Below are 18,964 nucleotides of genomic sequence, written 5' to 3'. Positions count from 1 at the left end.
AGTGACAGATGTCCACTGTGAACCTCATTTTGCCTTTCGCTGCCAGGCAGTCCTTACATGTAAGTACAGATAAGTTTTCTATTTTCTGCAACAGTTACTTCAAATTTTCACATTTTTCTTATGCTCCCAGTCCCCAAATTACACTAAGGAAGGGGTGGGACGATATGAACAAATGGGGGAATTATTGCCATTGCTTAATAGTAGACAAATGGCTAAAATTATGCATCAGGGCCTTAAATGGGATTATCAATATCGAATACATTTTAAGGAAATTTAAAGGAAATAAAAATTTAAGGAAGAAAGAGATCCTCAATCTAGATAATTTCTGATTTAAAAACTGAAGTCTTAAGAAAAGTACAAGTTCACTGGTTTTTGCTAATGTATCACTCATAATTTTTCAGGATGAATACAGAAGAGCTTTCCTCTGCACACCTGCTAAGTTACATATTCCCTCCCAGAATCTAAAATATGCAAGTTTTTTGGATATGTTTTTTTGATGAGTTTGTTAACAGTATCTTGATGTTGGCACAATAGCAGTATCAGTGAAGTGTTACTAAGCTAGGTCCTCTCTTCATTCAGAGTTCTAAGACATCGTTCCTAAGACACAAAATTTGTTAAGACAGTTAAATTATTCAAATCACTAAAGGCTTATTTTTATTTTTTTAGCTGGTGCTAAAGAAAGTCCAGGTAGTGAAGTGTTACACCATCTATTAAATCAGAAACAGAGAAAATGGGGAAGCCTAGCTTCCATGAATTTACTAATTATAGTGCTGGGTATTCAAAGGACATTTTTACCATCAAGAATTTCATGAGTGTTTTATGAAGGAGTAGTTAACATTGTCTTTAACTATGATGCCAATGTTTAAAATCTTTCAAAAAACAAGGAAAAGAGGGGCTCTCTTGTTCCCTCCTGGTGTGAGCCAGGAGTTCTGTCCTCTCACTGTATCTCTAAATAAAAGCCTCTCCCTGGCTCCTCCTACCTTGGGTGTTTGCTAACTTCATTCTTTGACTCCGCAGACAAGAACCCTGGCATCATTAGCATTACATCTACAGAAAAAAATGTACATACTTTAATTAAAAAGAATCTTGTTGCTGAAAAATGCTAACCATCAATCAATAAATTTTTAAACTTTTAAATCAACAAAACCCAAGATTAAAAAAAAAAACAAGGAAAAGAGATGAAGATGTAAAGTTCTTTTATTTCCAGAAAAATATGTCTCTAGGAAAAAGAATGTAATATGCCCGCAATCTAGTCCTGTTCATATAGTATCCCTAGCTCACACCTGTACCTTCTCTAAGACTGCGACATTCTAAAGTGCATCTTTCAAAAACTGACTTTTATGTATACTATTTATATGTACAGTGATATAAATTCCTGCAGGGCAAGGGACTCTGTTTTACTCTAATTTCGAGTTCATTTATAACACATTGCCATGTACAAAATAAGCAATTAACAAACATTTTTTGTACATTCACACTTCAAAATCACAAGGACATTTCAGGGCATAATGGCTTAATGCAATACCAAAAATGGGCAAAATGGCTTACCATATATTAGATAATTCTGGGTCAAAATGGTATATACCAATTTTTCAATCAAATCAGACTTTTTCCTACATCATTATGTTAATGAGACCGTGTACTCTCTCAGTTGCCAAAAGAAAAATGTGACATTATGTCTTAATTTACCTCTTTCATGAAGTACTTCATCATGATTATGAAGGGCTTAAAATAGCCCTTCCTTAACTTCTATACTATTTACTGTCATGCCAGGCACCTGATGTTTACTGCTTGTACCATTAATTGTCTTTATATACTGAGATTAAGAAAACAGACTGTGAAGCCAGACTGAGTAGAGCCCAGTAGCCTGGATTTTGATCTTGGCTCTACCACTTGCTAGCTTTGGTTGTACTGTAAGTAGTCATTCTTAGTTCCTCATTTTCCTCATTTGTAAAATGGGTATAATGATTAAGCGAACACTTAAATTGGCATTTGGCACAGTTTTTTTTTGTATCTTGAGCTTTTATTGATTCTTTGCCACTCTGGGAACAGTGCTGGATAATTGCATAGAGTACCTGCCCTTAACGGAATTTTCAGACTAACAGTGGAGGAGGAAAGGAAACAGACTGCTTTATAACCTGATTATGTTTAGAGGGGCAAAAGAAGTGGGAGGTGGTAGACAAGGAAATCAGGTGGTACAGAAAATTTATTTCACTGTACATATAAATAGTATATATAAACCTAATGGTTTTCCTTGATGTAGGCACAGTTTTATTAGGACTTGCAGATTTCTATCTGTTGTCAGTGATTGCCATAATCTTAAATGACATTCCTGGGATGCAAATTACCAACTAATGCAGCAGGTATAGAAATCCTTTTCGTCAACTCTATATGGTACCCAAGCATGTGTATTTATTCATTGAATGAGCGTTTATTTAGCATTTAACCACCACCATTTGCTAGCTGGAGTTCCCATCTTCATATAGTTTAGGGTTTGACAAGTGAACTAACAGTAATTGTACTAGTTATAGTAAGGCATAGGAAACTGGAATTACAGTAGAGATGATTCCAGACTAACTCAGAGAAACAAGTCGGTCAGATATACTTAGCCTTACAGAAATCCCTCTTTGTCTCCCAGGTTTCTGTTCCTTTTCACTAACGTTCTCAGAAGTATTGATCTGGTATTAGATTGAGGGGAAAACTTAGATCATGGAGATATCTAGCCCAAGTCGTCCTACCCCATCTCTTGGATACTACTCCATGTGGAATACTGAGTACTTCCCTGTTACTTATCAGTCCAACTGGAAATAAAGCTTTTAAACAGGGATAGCTTGGTCTAAGATCTTCTAAGATTTAGTCCTTGGTATCCAGAAACTTTGAAACAGCTTCCTCCAATTTTCCTTGTCTGAATCTGCCACCTAGGAAATTGTGAGGTTTAAGTGTGGGGGAGTAGAGGGAGAAAAAGAGGAAGGAGGAGGGTGTGCCCTGAAAATCATCATTCTCATCTGACTTTAGGATATGTAATTTTTTAAAACTTAGTAAATTAGGGTAAAATAATTAACTTTTATGAGTATCTGTTCTTTCATTTGCAAATGAAAAGGTGTTAAATAAGTAGATGATGTCTTATGGCCACTAGGGGGTAGTGTGGACTGTAAAAATTAAAATTATCCCTCATCTATTAACCCTTATTTCATCGTGCAGTTTGCCTTGTTAGAATTAGTCTTTGTCCACATAGTGTTTTTTTTTGTTGAAATTGTTACAAGTCATCATTTCCAAACACAGTGGACTGTGTCCAAAATTTATGACTGAAAAGAATGATACTTAAACACATTCCTGTTGTTAGTGATTGAGATGTTCTGACATTGCTTTTTGTATAGAATTTTTTGAGGGGAAAATAGTGATGCTTAAGTGTCTCTTCCAAATTTTACTCAGTTTATGAAATAAGTAAAATTACTCTTAATGACCTGTAAGTAACATTGTAACAGGAGTCTCTGTGTTTCCCTGTCCCATGGTAGCTACTAGTCCTGTGCAGCTACTGAGCAGTTGAAATGTGGCTAGTTCAGGTTGGTATATGCTAGAAGTATAAATCACACACTGGATTTTGAAGACTCAGTATGAAAAGAAAAGATTATATAATTAATAATTCTATATTGATTACAAGTTGAAATAATGCTGTCTTGAATATATGGGTTAAACAACATTAAAATTAATTTTACTTGTTTCCTTTTACTTTTTTTTTGTTAAGGTATTATTGATAAACACTCTATGAAGGTTTCACATGAAAAAACAATGTGGTTACTACATTTACCCATATTATTAAGTCTCCACCCATACCCCAATGCAGTCACTGTCCATCAGTATACTAAGATGCCACAGATTCACTATTTGCCTTCTCTGTGCTATACTGTCTTCCCCGTGACCCTTCACACCATGTGTACTAAACGTAATACCCCTCAATCCCCTCCTCCCTCCTACACCCCTTCCCTTTGGTGACTGCTAGACCCTTCTTGGAGTCTGTGAGTCTGCTCCTTTTTGTTCCTTCAGTTTTGCTTCATTGTTGCATTCCACAAATGAGGGAAATCATTTGGCACATGTCTTTCTCCGCCTGGCTTATTTCACTAAGCATAATATCCTTCAGCTCCATCCCTGTTGTTGCAAATGGTAGGATTTGTTTCTTATGGCTGAATAGTATTCCATTGTGTATATATGTACCACATCTTCTTTATCCATTTATCTACTGATGGACACTTAGGTTGTTGCTTCCTTATCTTGGCTACTGTAAATAGTTCTGCGATAAACATAGGGGTGCATATGTCTTTTTGAATCTGAGAACTTGTTTTCTTTGGGCAAATTCCAAGGAGTGGGATTCCGGGTCAAATGGTATTTCCATTTTTAGTTTTTTGAGGAACCTCCATATTGCTTTCCAGAATTGTTGAACTAGCTTACATTCCCACCAGCAGTGTAGGAGGGCTCCCCTTTCTCCGATCCTTGCCAACATTTGTTGTTCTTAGTCTTTTGGATGGTGGCAATCCTTACTAGTGTGAGGTGATCTCATTGTGGTTTTAATTTGCATTTCCCTGATGATTAGTGATGTGGAGCATCTTTTCATGTGTCTGTTGGCGATCTGAATTTCTTCCTTGGAGAATTGTCTCTTCATATCCTCCACCCATTTTTTAATAGGGTTATTTACTTTTTGGGTGTTGAGGCATGTGAGTTCTTTATATATTTTGGATGTTAACCCCTTGTTGGATATGTCATTTACAAGTATATTCTCCCATAGTGTAGGATGTCTTTTTGTTCTGTTGATGCTGTCCTTTGCCGTACAGACGCTTTTTAGTTTGATGCAGTCCCATGTGTTCATTTTTGCTTGTGTTTCCCTTGCTTGAGGAGATGCGTTCAGGAAGAAGTTGCTCATGTTTATATTCAGGAGATTTTTGCCTGTGTTGTCTTTATAAGAGTTTTATGGTTTCATGACTTAACATTCAGGTCTTTGATCCATTTTGAGTTTACTTTTGTGTATGGGGTTAAACAATAATCCAGTTTCATTCTCTTGCATGCAGCTGTCCAGTTTTGCCAACACCAGTTGTTGAAGAGGCTGTCATTTTCCTATTGTATGTCCATAGCTCCTTTATTGTAGTATTAATTGACCATATATGCTTGGGTATATATCTGGGCTCTCGTCTGTTCCATTGGGTTCTGTTCTTGTGCCAGTACCAAATTGTCTTGATTACTGTGGCTTTGTAGTAGAGTTTGAAGTTAGGGAGCATAATCCCCCCAGTTTTATTCTTCCTTCTCAGGATTACTTTGGCTATTTGGGGTCTTTTGTGCTTACGTATGAATTTTAGAACGATTTGCTCTAGTTCATTTAAGAATACTGTTGGTATTTTGATAGGAATTGGCATTGTATCTGTAGATTGCTTTAGGCAGGATGGCCATTATAACAACATTAATTCTTCCTATCTATGAGCATGGGATGTATTTCCATTTATTGTTATATTACTTAATTTCTCTCATGAGTGTCTTGTAGTTTTCAGAGTATAGGTCTTTCACTTCCTTGGTTAGGTTTATTCCTAAATATTTTATTCTTTTTGATGCAATTGTGAATGGAATTGTTTTCTGATTTCTCTTTCTGCTAGTTCATCATTAGTGTATAGGAATGCAAGAGATTTCTGTGTATTAATTTTGTATCCTGGTGGATGATGTTGATGGATTTTTGAATGTTGTACCATCCTTGCATCCCTGGAATAAATCCTACTTGATGATGATGGATGATCTTTTTGATGTATTTTTGAATTTGGTTTGCTAATATTTTGTTGAGTATTTTTGCCTCTATGTTCATCAGGGATATTGGTCTGTAATTTTCTTTTTTTGTGGTATCTTTGCCTGGTTTTGGTATTAGAGTGATGCTGGCCTCACAGAATGAGTTTGGAAGTATTCTCTCTTCTTGTACTTTTTGGAAAACTTTAAGGAGGATGGGTATTAGGTGTTCAGTAAATGTTTGATAAAATTCAGCGGTGAAGCCATCTGGTCCAGGTCCTTTTACTTTTAATGTACCTGCTAGAAAATTGAAAATTACATATGCAGTTCACATTGTATTTCTGTTGGGACAGCACTGCTGTAGAGAAGAGCATTCATTGACCATTTTTATCAAGGTACCTCTAGCTGACCTTACAACTAAAGTAGTACTGTAGTGAGGAAATTGAGTACAGTGTTGGTTCTGTTTCTAATCCCAGTTAGAATATAGTAAGCAAAATCATGTGGTAAAAGCCACAAGGCTCATGGATAAAATGTTAGGGGCATGACACTTAAAAATGTTATAGATAACAGTTTGAAAATGCCCACTTAGATGTAGAGGGTGAACTTGTAGATACCCTCAAGTAGTTTACAATTGTGTATGTAATGAAAAACTGATTTTTGCTTTGTTAGTAATCTCAAAAAAGGGGCCCCTGATAAAAGACAGAGGTTGGAGCAGGGTAGGTGTTACTGAATTATTTCCCAGTGTTAAAAAACTTACTTTGAGTAAAATGAATAAAGTTAAGTACAGTCACATACAAGATGTGCTAAAAGAGCCTCAGTTGGCATTGTAGTCTGTACATTGCAGTTTTGTGTTTCAGAGATTCTAAGTGGCGGAAAACCTGATTGCTGTAGATAAGATAAGTTGGGGGTCTGTATAGATAGTAACTGGGCCACTTTTTCCACATCAGATTACCACTCTTTTTCTAAGAATGTTGTTTAATTTATTACGTAAAATTTTACTGTACATAGCTCAATTGTTGTCTTACAAAATCTATAGTAAGACCTTACATTGCTTCACAGTGAGCATAAATTATTATTGAACCTAAAAGTGGAAAAGGTCCTAGTTAGTGGAATTTTGTTGACAGAATGTCAAATATAGTTTACTGTGGCATAACTCTGGGATTTGCTGTTTGAGCCCCAATAGATCTGTTGGTAATCAGATCAATTCGATGTTATTTAATTCCTTCTTAAAAGTATGAACTGTTGTACTCGTTCTGTAAGATGAGTGGTTTTCTTGAGACATAATCTTGTTCCCACTTAAATCCATCCTCTACTTTTATGTACTTTTGTACTTTTTAGTAACTAGTTTTCTAAACATAATCTATAGTACTTTCTGTTATGCAAGGACTAAGCCCAGTTGTTCCTGGGATTCAGTTCTGGGATTGCTTTTAACCAAGTAGAATCACAAAATGCAATTTAAAGAGTTACTCTGTTTTCTTTAAAAACAAATGCTGTTTAATAAATTTTGAAATTTGTTACTGTGTTTTGTTCTTACCCTCCATTCTTTCTGAGTTGGTAATATATTGACCATGGTCTTTTTATGTGATCTTATTTGTCAAGTCCTCTTATAGTGTTTACCCCATTTAATCTTCTTAACAACTCTGTCTGCATGAGATGTACTGTTAACTACCAAATAGATGAGGAAACTGAGGCTCAGAGAACTGTAGAGTAGTTGCTCAAAAATATAGTTAAGTGAGTGCTGCAGTAGGAATTTGAGCCTTTTATTTCTAGACTTGAAGAGGTCACTCAATACTTCACTCTTTTTCTATGAAACAATAGTATAAAACTAGAAGGTGTTTCATGGTTAACTATGTATGAGTAGTAGCTGGAAGGATTATATTTCCTATTCAGATTTTGCCTTTTTAGGGGAAAAAATTGAAACTTACTGTAGATGAGACTTGTTCCATTTGATTTGGATTTTATTTTTCTTCCCATAATTGATGCTGTGGGTTTGTTGTATAATCAATGCAGTGTAGTCAGACACCTACTCATCTTTTCATTGTATCAAAATCCACTAGAACTTGAGAGCATATGAAAACCATTCCAAAAATTTTCTGTACCTAAAAGCTTATTCTAGAATGTGTTCTGACTAAATCTTATAATTAGGCCACATGATATGTTTAATCTGTATGTACTTTAGAAAGACTATCTGATTTTGAGGGTGAACTGAAGATGAGGAAATGAATGTGTATCTCTGATAGTGTGTGCTGAGAGTGATTTTCAAGCTATTTTGGGATGTGATCTTGGAGGTCCTCTGGCAGCTTTTTATAGCTTTGAAAAGAATTGCTACTATTTTGTGTAACCAGGGAGCAGTGTTTTGGGGCTCTTGAACCCCAGCTTTCTGTTTTTTTTCCAGTATCCCTCTTTATGGCTTTCTAAAAATAGGAAGACCTGAGGCAAAATGAAGTAAGGATGGAAGTGAAGAGAGATCAGAATTCCAGGAATTTTACCATTCAATTCTATTCTCATTTATTTACATCTGCTGTTCATCCTTAATATCTGTTATCCTAAAAATGAAGATCAGCCTCTTTTGTTCTAGAGTAGTTAGGTTTTGGAAGACTTCCCAAGATGGGTATTGCCTCTTGAGAACATTTCATTGAAAGTAGTTTACAGTGTTTCAGCTTCTGATTTGCCTTTGCCATGACTAAAACAGAATAAAATGGAACAAAAAACAAGTCTCAAATTCAAGTACTGAAGTCATTACTTTAAATGGCTATGGGTTTAACATTTTGGGGAAGGATGATTTTTTATCTGCATTTTACGACTATTTCAGTATATGACTGTGCTTACAAATCTTTTTTTTAGCATATGCACTGTAGGCTGTAGAATGAAATGGTGTAAGATGTATAATTTTTCTTGAGTGAAGGCAGTATAAATACAACATTCTTTTTCATTGTTTTTCATACCTAAAAGCTTAGACATAGCAGTATTCTAAATGTTTTTGACTACCCATACCTATTCAAAATGTTGAAAATATATTATTAATATATAAAGTTGCACACACTATTGTCAGTTTGTATATAGAATATTACATTTTTCTGACTAAAAATAATTTATAAATAGAAGTTAGATTATATTATTCCACATCTGAATGGATCCTTTTGTTTTCTTTCTGTGATATGCATATCCTGCTTAAGTAACAACACTGCTTTAATGTTAAAGGTGAAATTCTGTAGTTTATTCCTAATTCTTTGTAACATCACATAAATTCATAGTTCAAGTTTTTATTGCTTATCTCTGGTGCCAGGAACTGTTCCAAATGCAGAGTATATAGTAGTAAATAAAACATGCAAATCTATCCTTTTATGGCATTCCATTCTGAGCAAAGTGAGATAGGTAGTGTGTCAGTGCTGTGGAGGTACAATAGGGGAGTGGGGCTAAGGAGGGTGTGGGATAGGGTGGAATGCCGTCTGTAGTTTCAATTATGGAGGCTTCATTGAGAAAACACACTTGAATAAAGGTGTTAGGATCTTAGGGAGCGAGCCATATAGAAAATTGGTGTAAGAGCAAGTGCAAAGCCCCTGAGGGTGGAGTATGTCAGGTTGAAGAACTCTGAAGAAGATAGCTAGTCAGGCTGAAACAAAGTGGGTGGGTGGGACTAGGATGGCAGAAGCATAGCTGAAGGTGGGTAAAAGGTAGGTGGAGTAAGGGGGTCATATAAAGCCTCTTTTGAGGGAGCTATATTATAAGGACTTGGGCTTTGAAAATGTCTGCAGGATGCAGATCCTGGAGTGAGGTAGCAAGGTCAGAAGCTGGGAGAAAAGCTAGGGGCTGTTGCAGTATGCCAGGTGAGAGCAATTGTGACTTGGGTCAGAAGTGTAGCAGTCCAGTCATGGGTAGAAAGAAGATGGGTAGTTTAAGCAACAATTTCCTGATCAGGTTAGATGTGCAGGATATGAAGGAAAAGGTGGATCATTTGGAAGGATGGATTTATATAGTTAAATGACATGAGGAATGCTTTGGGAAAGGAGCAGGTTGAGAGTGGGGAGGGTTATGCTAAGTGTAGGGTGCTTATTAGACATTCAAGAGATGCTGATGAGCAGGCAGTTAAAGATAGAAGATGCATGATAATAGGGGAAAGATCTGTTCTGGGTATGAATTTGGGCAGATGTTAGCATATACAGAATGTATTTAGTGTTTAAATGCACTGGACTCGATGTGATCACAGTGGAAGGGTGTATAAAGAGAAGATGCCCTAAAACAGAGCCCTGGTGCACTTCAGTGTTGGGGTGTTGGGGAGTTACAGAGGAACCAGCAAAAGGTTGCTGCCAGACGAGTAGGAAGAGAGCCAGGAGAGTGGCTGCAGGAAGCTGGGTGAAGCCTTGCAAGGAAGGCGGGTAAGATGTTGCATTTAGGTTAAGTAAGATGAAGATTAAGAATTGACCATTTGATACGGGACTCATTGGTGACGTCAACAAGCAGCTTACTGGCTAGGCTTGATGGCAGAGTTGTGTTTAAGATAGAAGGGGAGGAGAGAAATGGGAGGCAAGCAAGTATAGAGAACTTTCAAAAAGCAGCAAAGCAGTGGGGGCAGTAGCTGCTGGGGGAGGGTCAGGTCACAGTCAGTTTCTTTTATTGGGAAAAATGAAAGCAAGTTTGTACAGCCTGGGCAAAGAGCTAATAAGGAGGGGGAAGCTGGTGATTCAGGAGAGGAAAAATGCTAGAGGAGTGTCCTTGAGTAGGCGAGGAGAGAAGATCTCACACTCCAGAGCAGTGGTTGGTTGGCCTTAGCCACGAGTGGCAGCCCTTTCATCCACAGTGACAGGAGACAGACAGAGCACATGGGCACAGATACCTGTAGGTGTACAAATACTGTAGAAGGAACTAAAGGAAGTTTCTATTTTCTCATGAAATAGAAAGCAGAGCCCTCAGCCAAAAGTGAGGATGAGGATGGAGGTGTTGGAGGTTTGAAGAGAGAGGAAGAAAAATGTTAGTTATTTAGGAGAGTGGGAGAAAGATGGAGAGAACTAATGATGTGACTGTTGCGGAGCAGTAAAGGATCTGTTTGAAGTTCAGGATCAGCTAAATGAGTCAGCATAGCTGTATGTGTTTCTCTAGCCGGGTTTAGGTGCCTAACTACTTGTCCTTCCTTCATTCCATTATATTTTTCAGAGGGAGATTTTCAGTGGCTTTAAAAAATTCAAACAATTTAGTTCAGTAGAATTTCAACAGAGTAATTTTAATTTGCCTTACCTATGTGGTAATCCTAGTCTTCTTTTCTTCTTGAGCATAAAATCAACTTCATTAGTCTTCGAACTTTGTATTTTATAAGCTAAATAAACACCCATCAGGAGATTGGAGAGGTTCTGTGATGTCCAATTCCAAGAGATGAACTTTCTAATCTTTATTTTGGTGTTTAGTGAAGTGACATTTGTTTCACAAATGTGTTATGTTTTTCTGTTGTAGGAAACCCAGCGTTTGCTGGCAGAACCAGTTCCCGGCATTAAAGCAGAACCGGATGAGAGCAACGCCCGTTATTTCCATGTGGTCATTGCTGGTCCTCAGGATTCCCCCTTTGAGGGAGGGACTTTTAAACTTGAACTATTCCTTCCAGAAGAATACCCGATGGCAGCCCCTAAAGTACGTTTCATGACCAAAATTTATCATCCTAATGTAGACAAGTTGGGAAGAATATGTTTAGATATTTTGAAAGGTAAGTGTTACCTTTACTATTTTATGCTACTAAGATTTTTCCTTTTCCTCAAACTCAATATTGAGAATCTGAACACTGTAATCTTTCCCTTATGTAAAGACTACAGAGCTTTTTGGGAGGGAAATGCAGCAGTTCTGGGGCTGTTATTTCATGCTTGATCACTCTGGGCCTGTTGCCTTAATAGATAAATGGTCCCCAGCACTGCAGATCCGCACAGTTCTCCTATCGATCCAGGCTTTGTTAAGTGCTCCCAATCCAGATGATCCATTAGCAAATGATGTAGCGGAGCAGTGGAAGACCAACGAAGCCCAAGCCATAGAAACAGGTATCTAAAATTCATTCTCCTTCATACTACTACTATTTGTAAAACAAATTTTTACTATCATTTAAAAAACTTCTTGTAGGGTCTTAACAAGAAAGGTAAAATGTATTTAAAGGAACAAATCAGATCTTTTATGGTACCTAAATACCTGTTAACAAAAGATGTTCAAGTTCCATCTTATGGTCTGCTAGGTGACCCCAAATTTAAAGTCAACCTATAATAATAAATCCTCCCTTCAAGAAAAAGCTTGTGACCCCAAATTTAAAGCCGACCTATAATTCAGAGACCTGGAACTCTTCTATAACCCACATCTGATTTATCAAATGCTGAGTGTCTGCCATACATCTAGCAACACATAAAGACAGTGGAAAATTTGCAGTCTATTTGATTAAATTAAACCATGTGTCAGTTTATAGCTGGGGAATGTGAAATCAGTTGGCCTCTTCCTGTTACCAATTTTAGCAAATTTAGTAGGGAACACTATGTATATATCTAGAAATGAGGGTGACAAAAGGAGACAACTTTTCAACTTACTAAAGCTTCTGAATTCCATTGTAGTGGTTATGGTAATTAGTTGTATAGATAGATTACTATGGTAATTAGTTGTATAGATGACCAAAATTTATCATCCTAATGTAGACAAGTTGGGAAGGTTATACATCCTAATGTAGACAAGATCCAGGTTATAGGAAAAGCTTTGATTTTAAGAGATTACAGCATAACATCTCCATGATTAACTATTTACTTTTTATACAGTTTGGAAAGTAACATTTTGAACGAAGTAATAATTGTATGTTTGTTTTTGTCTCCAGCTAGAGCATGGACTAGGCTATATGCCATGAATAATATTTAAATTGATCTGATCGTCAAGTGTGCATCACTTATCCTGTTCTGCCAAGACTCTTCCTTTTTTGTTTGCATTTAATGGACACAGTCTTAGAAACATTACAGAATAAAAGCCCAGACATCTTCAGTCCTTTGGTGATTAAATGCACATTAGCAAATCTATGTCTTGTCCTGATTCACTGTTGTAAAGCATGAGCAGAGGCTAGAAGTATCATCTGGATTGTTGTGAAAAGTTTAAAAGCAGTGGCCCCTCTCTGCTTTTATTCATTTCCCGCATCATGGTTTAAGTATAAAGCACTGTGAATGAAGGTAGTTGTCAGGGTTAGCTGCAGGGGTGTGGGTGTTTTTCTTTATTTTTTGTTGGGGGTGGGTAGTTCTAATTGTAATGGGCTCCTGTCTCCCCCTTTATGGTGATCTAATTGCATTGGTTAAAAGCAGCTAACCAGTTCTTTAGAATATGCTCTCTAGCCAAGTCTAACTTTATTTAGACGCTGTAGATGGACAAGCTTGATTGTTTGAACCAAAATGGGAACATTAAACATCACAGCCCTCACTAATAACATTGTGACTTTGCTGTCAAGTGTAGAATCCTCCCTTCAAGAAAAAGCTTGTGACCATTTTGTATGGCTTGTCTGGAAACTTCTGTAAATCTTATGTTTTAGTAAAATATTTTTTGTTATTCTACTTTGCCTTTGTATAGTTTATTTTACTGTGTTGATTCATTTTAACAATGTGACAATCGTATTTAAAGATAAAACTGATGGAACATTCTGTTTTGGTCTTCACCATCTGACAAATTGAATGGCAGGAGGTGGATTCTGCCAGTTTCTTTTCACTGATGCAAATTTGTGTTAAGATATCACTGGATGGAGTATTTGTAAGCTGGCCCTGAGCATGCATCAGTATCTGACATATTTTTACCTCCTAGAAATTTGAAATAAATGTTTGTGCTGTCCGATTAGTTAGATGATCATTGGTGTCTTGACACAATGTCTGAAAATTACTGTACAGGAGGAGAGTCACAGCAAAGCAGCAGTTGTGACTTGACTTTGTGTAGGACTTTCACATGTGCCACATTTGTATCTGGCATTTGGGTTATGACCTTTTTCTTGGTTCTTGTCTGAAAACTTCATGTATGACCATTAGTATGTGCTATTAGGAAACACTTGGGGTTTGCTGAGGCATGTGTGAGTCTTCCTTATGGACCTGATGAGCATATCTCAAGCAACCAGCTTGTGTGTCATCAGAAAGATTTCTTTCTTTGAGAGCATCAGACCCTCAGTTAATGGTTCTTACTTTCATCCCTCTAGTATTTTCTGTGGAACCTCCTTTTATTTCATTTGATATTCAGCAATTTTTTCTGCATTGACAGAGTTCCTTCCCTCCACCCAACTGTTCTTTGCTACCTTTTTCCATATATAATTCTTGATTCTTGTTATTTCAAAGTCATCAGTGTAGCCATCATAAGTATGTAAATGTTAACCTGCAGGTTGGAACCTTTGTCTCGCAGGTTTTTTTTTCCTTGCAGTTTTTAAGGGAATGAATATTGTAGCCCATTTGAATTTTCCCCATTCTTCTCGTAACTTCTGGAGTTTCTTCAGAATGTGGTGTATTTTATTGTGCTCCTATGTAAGATGAAGAGTTATCTATTAAAATTACATTTTCAATATAAAAAAGTTTTAATGACTGGTAACTGGTATCCTTCCCAATAAATTCATTGCTTGGAAACAAATGTTAGTTTAATTCAGAATGAAATTGTTCATAACCCTAAATATTGTAAACTAAAACCTGTTAACAGCAGTTGCCATTTATTACACTTACTGGGCTGTTTTAGAGAGTACCTTGGAGCTAAGGAAACAATCTCATTCTGGGGCCAAAATGAATGAACATTCAAGCAGTTTAAGTAGAGATCACCTTTATTTATTGCAGGTGGCACTGCTCATGATGATACCTAAGTATTACATAGTGATTTATGTCATAAAATTTCCAGATTTAAGTCTTTTGCATTGCAAAAATGCGTTTAAAATACGACTCTAATGCCTACTGAGTTCGAGTTATAAAAGTACTGAAATGGAATAGTTGCTTTTTCATTTCAAATACATGAATTCCTAATTTCATGGCATTAGGTTTTTTTCTTTTTAGATTTTGTTAAGAGTCCTCATTGTTTTGATAGGACTTGCTTTCTCAACCAGTAGGTTGAAATGAGCCAGTATGTTCACTGAGCTTGCTTAGGATTTAAGGGCCTGTGGGAGAGGCCAAGGTAGAGTTGGAAAACCGGCAGCTACATCTGGCTTTTGGGCCAGTTTTCCTGGGCCCACACAGTGCATTTGGTTAAAACATTCTTAATTCAATGCCAACATTTTAAAAGTTGGGCAATTCACATGAAAATCCAGGATTCTGGTAACTTGAATGATCTGAAGTCTGACACCAGTGGCCATGACCCATCTTTGTACATGGCATCTGCTGGGAGGGTAGCAGCCACCCTAAGGAGAGCTGTTACTCTCTTCTTACCCAGTGACTGCAGTTGGCTAGTCTCCCACCCATCCTGCTCCATTATTGTAGTCCTGTTGCCTTGAAAGCCTTTGACTTTCTAAGCTTAAGGACACAGTTTATTTGATAAATAAGTGTTTAATATGTTCCCAACACTGTACTACTTGTTGGGGGCAATTAGGTAAATGAGACTGGCCTGGGGTTTTCCCCTGTGGACCTTGCTATCTAATGGGGGAACAGGCATGGACAAACACAACTCCTGTCACGGAGAAGGGAAGTAAGTACTTAGGAGAGGGGCTGCTCTTCTGGATTTAAGCCAGATGCACACCTCCAGGCAGGGGAAGAGATGTGCAAAGCCCTGGGAGAGAGGGAAAGAATCTGAATATACTGATGGATATGTGGCTTCGTGAAAATCGGCTTTGCCCACTCAGAGCTGAGTTTTTCGGAAATTCTGACCTGTTAGGAGCTTTATGTTTTCTATTTGTTTTTTTATTTTACTATAGTCCACTTGGCTGTGATGTGCTTCCGCATTTGTTTATCTTGGTCCTCTCAGAGACTGCCTAATAAGATCTTGGATCTGGAATATGTAGAACTTAAGCCCTCATCTAGATAAAAAACATACTTTAATACAAAATTTCAGAAGCATTTGAGATTAAATACAGATCTATATATAAAAGGTATAGGTGCTATGTATGGTCTAGCACTGTTAAAGAACAGTGCAGGGAAGGGAATACAGTATAGTACAAGACAAACTTCCTAGCTAAATGGAACTAAATGGTGTTATGGGAATGATAGGAACTAGTTTTGTTTTTATGTTTAATGGTTCAAGAATCTTTTTTGGCTATTCTAGCCACATCAGTTTTTTTGTTAGTTGCAGTAGAATAGAGTCCTATCTAGAAAAGCTAGCCAAAGAAGATAAAATGCCATTATAGGACAACATCTAGTTCATCAGTCTATTTAAGAACAATGTAATATTTCATTGGAATAATGTATTTTGGGGCTGGGGACATTTCATTTTAGCTATTTAGCATGCCGCTTAGTTTAAGGAATTATATCAGGGGTTTATTTTTTAAATGATTTCATGATCACAAAAGCAAAACATGTTCAATGTAATAACTTGAAATATAAAGAATAAAAATCTGTAATCTGCCACCCAGACTGGTGATACTTTGTCTCCTTAACTATACCCCTTGCATTAATTTCCATTTTTATCATTGAGGTTGGAAATTGGATGTGTTCCAAGAGTAGCTTTGCTACTACATCTTTTTATTACAGACAGGACACTGGCTACAAAACTGGGAGTTGGCCAAGAATTTTCCTTATTAAGTATAGAACTCAACATGAAGAGTTTTGGTCCTCCATCCTACCCTCCACCCCCCGATTTCATCTTAGCCACTCCAGCCGATCTCATTGCACATGTGCCTGTTACTGTGGGGGTGTGCCAAAGGTATGAATGTAGACTTGCTACTGAGCTGAGTTTCTACTACTGACTTGATGTAATTGTTTCAGTTGCCAATTGGTTGTGAAGAAGCATATCCATATTGACTGAATATTTAGACCTTGCTTTCTGCTTTTGTAACAGCAACAACTGAAATTCCATTGTTGTGTAAAAGTACATTTTAGTGTTCATTAGAACTTTAACATTTCTCTGCTAATCATTGTATCTATGGGACAAAAAATGTTTTAGAAGTTAGAGAATATTATTGATAGCCTCATTTTCCTACTTTGTAACTTTCTTTTTACATACTCCCAATCCATTTTCACCTGCCACATGACTCCTTTTGAGGTAGTTCCATGATCTAGATTAGTCAAATCCTAATAATTCTTAAGTTTCATTATAACGTAGCAATTTACAAAGTATTTTGGCTTAAGTTCAAAAGTAGACTACTCAAGACTTACTCAGAAGTGTCAAAAGCAGCTTAGATATGATAGATGGTTGCATTAGATTTGAACTTGGTTTTGGCAGGAAGCATTAGAACTTTGAGTAACTAAAGGAGTAGGGCCAGATTATTGCAATCGTATTTTTTCCCTCTAAGACAGTAAATATTTGGGGCTTTGCAGGCCATGTGTCTGTCTGAAATACTTGGTTCTGCCGTTGTGAGAAAGCATCCAGACAATCTTGCTAACAAATAGCATGCTGTGTTGATGTCACATGTCACGAAGTATTTTTTTTTCAAGCACTGAAAATGTAAAAAATAAGCTTGTGGGCTGTACAAAAACAGGCTGGGGTTAGGTTTGGCCTGCTTCTAGGCTCAGCTCACCCCTCCTGCCTTGGCAGTGAATGACTACTACTCACTGCCTGTGTTACAAAGTGTGCCCCTCCCACTTTTAAGACGTGATACTTCATTATTCCAGTAACAATTGGAGAAAAGATGTGTGGTGTGGGTTTCCTTTTCCTCTCTGATGCTAATATATACATACTATGATAAAAGGTATAGATTGAGCATTTGTTCAAGCCCAATTCTTTCATGTAAGATCACTTGACACTTTTACATTGAAAACTCAGAATGTTCATTTTAAAAGTACAGAAATTTAAGGAAAATCTGAAATCTGTGTAGTGACCTTTGACAGGTTGTGCTGTGCAGTGTTCTTTTTTTGGTGTTACTGAAAGTATGTGGACCTCCACCTATGTCAGTACATTTCTTTGGTAGCAGTATTATTATATATATTAGATAACCATAATTTAATCATCCTGTCCATTTAAAATGGCCAGTTTTAGAAATTTTGTAATATACATCTTTAGCCATATTTTGATTGTACAACTTTGAAGTATTTTGTTGACTAGATTCCCACAAGTGGAATTGTTGGGTGAAAGGGTTATGTGCATTTTAAATTTTGATAGGTAATCAGTTGCTCTTCAAAAGGCTGTACCAATTTACATGCATAGGTCCTTACCTGAATGTCATTTTTTATGTATAATATCCCATTATATGAACATATTGCTAATTAACCATTACCGCCATAGGCCTGGGCATATTATTTCTGTCTCACCACTGTAGTTGCCGTATCTTGGTATGTAAGTCTTTGTCCCCATTGCTGGAGACTAGATTCCTGGTGTAACTGATCCAGGGCTGTTTATATTTGAGGTTCCTGATATACATTGATAGCCAATACTTTTATTAGTATTCTTTTTATCTAAGAAATTTCAGTATATTTGAGAAAAGCAGGAAGACTTACAATACTTAATGTCTGTCACTGGTGGACAATAACCAGGAAATGTGATAACCGGAGAGTAATATTCCACACAGTGGAAAGGATGAGTTGAAATCACATGAAAGTAGGGGAATTTAAAGCTAGTTTCTGGCAAAAAGACATGGGGCCTTTGAGTAAATTTAAGTCTTTGCTTTAATGCAGTGCTAACAGATATATCTTGGAGGCCTTTGCATCTTACTACCAGAATTTAGCCAATGGCACCAGTCAGGAAGGTGTTAAAAAATACAGCACCAGGGATGAGATCACTCTCTAACATGTTTGCTCTACAGCTCTGTTGCTAAGTATTTGGCGGGGGATCACATTTAAGAAAAATTTTTTGCTTTGAAGATGGTACATAAAAGTCTGTAAAAAAAAAAAAAAGCTGTAACCCTTTGAAAGACTAGGAGCCTCTCATGTATAAGCACCTAGATGAAATCACTTTACTCCACTAGAATGTAAGTTCGAGGTTCCGAAACTTGTTCTACACTGTAGCCCAATGCTGGGGAAAAAGTTATCACTAATTTCATTAAACATGATACTTGAATAAACTCAGTGTTTTAACTAGTCTTGTGTTATTTTGTCTACACGATTCCTGCCTGTAGGGGAATTCTTTATTTCAGTGTGAAGACAGTACTGGAACATGCCAGGCTTTCTCTTCTCTTTCA

At 36.9% G+C, this 18,964-nt stretch overlaps 1 protein-coding gene across 1 annotated transcript in view; it reads left to right on the top strand.

The window, feature by feature from the left end:
• The window catches only part of UBE2N (ubiquitin conjugating enzyme E2 N), a 39,813-nt gene extending 23,554 nt beyond the window's left edge, over window positions 1-16,259 (top strand). Inside the window, exons 2-4 of the mRNA XM_037023059.2 lie at window positions 11,203-11,449; window positions 11,634-11,774; window positions 12,584-16,259. Coding sequence (XP_036878954.1) covers window positions 11,203-11,449; window positions 11,634-11,774; window positions 12,584-12,624 — 429 coding nt within the window. The 3' untranslated portion in view covers window positions 12,625-16,259. The remainder of the gene's footprint in view (window positions 1-11,202; window positions 11,450-11,633; window positions 11,775-12,583) is intronic.
• The last annotated feature ends 2,705 nt before the right edge of the window (window positions 16,260-18,964 follow it).

Source organism: Manis javanica, chromosome 10 (assembly GCF_040802235.1).
Source record: "Manis javanica isolate MJ-LG chromosome 10, MJ_LKY, whole genome shotgun sequence".
NCBI lineage: Eukaryota > Metazoa > Chordata > Mammalia > Pholidota > Manidae > Manis > Manis javanica.
The sequence above is the reverse complement of the archived record's forward strand: the minus strand, read 5'-3'. Positions and strand labels throughout refer to the sequence as shown.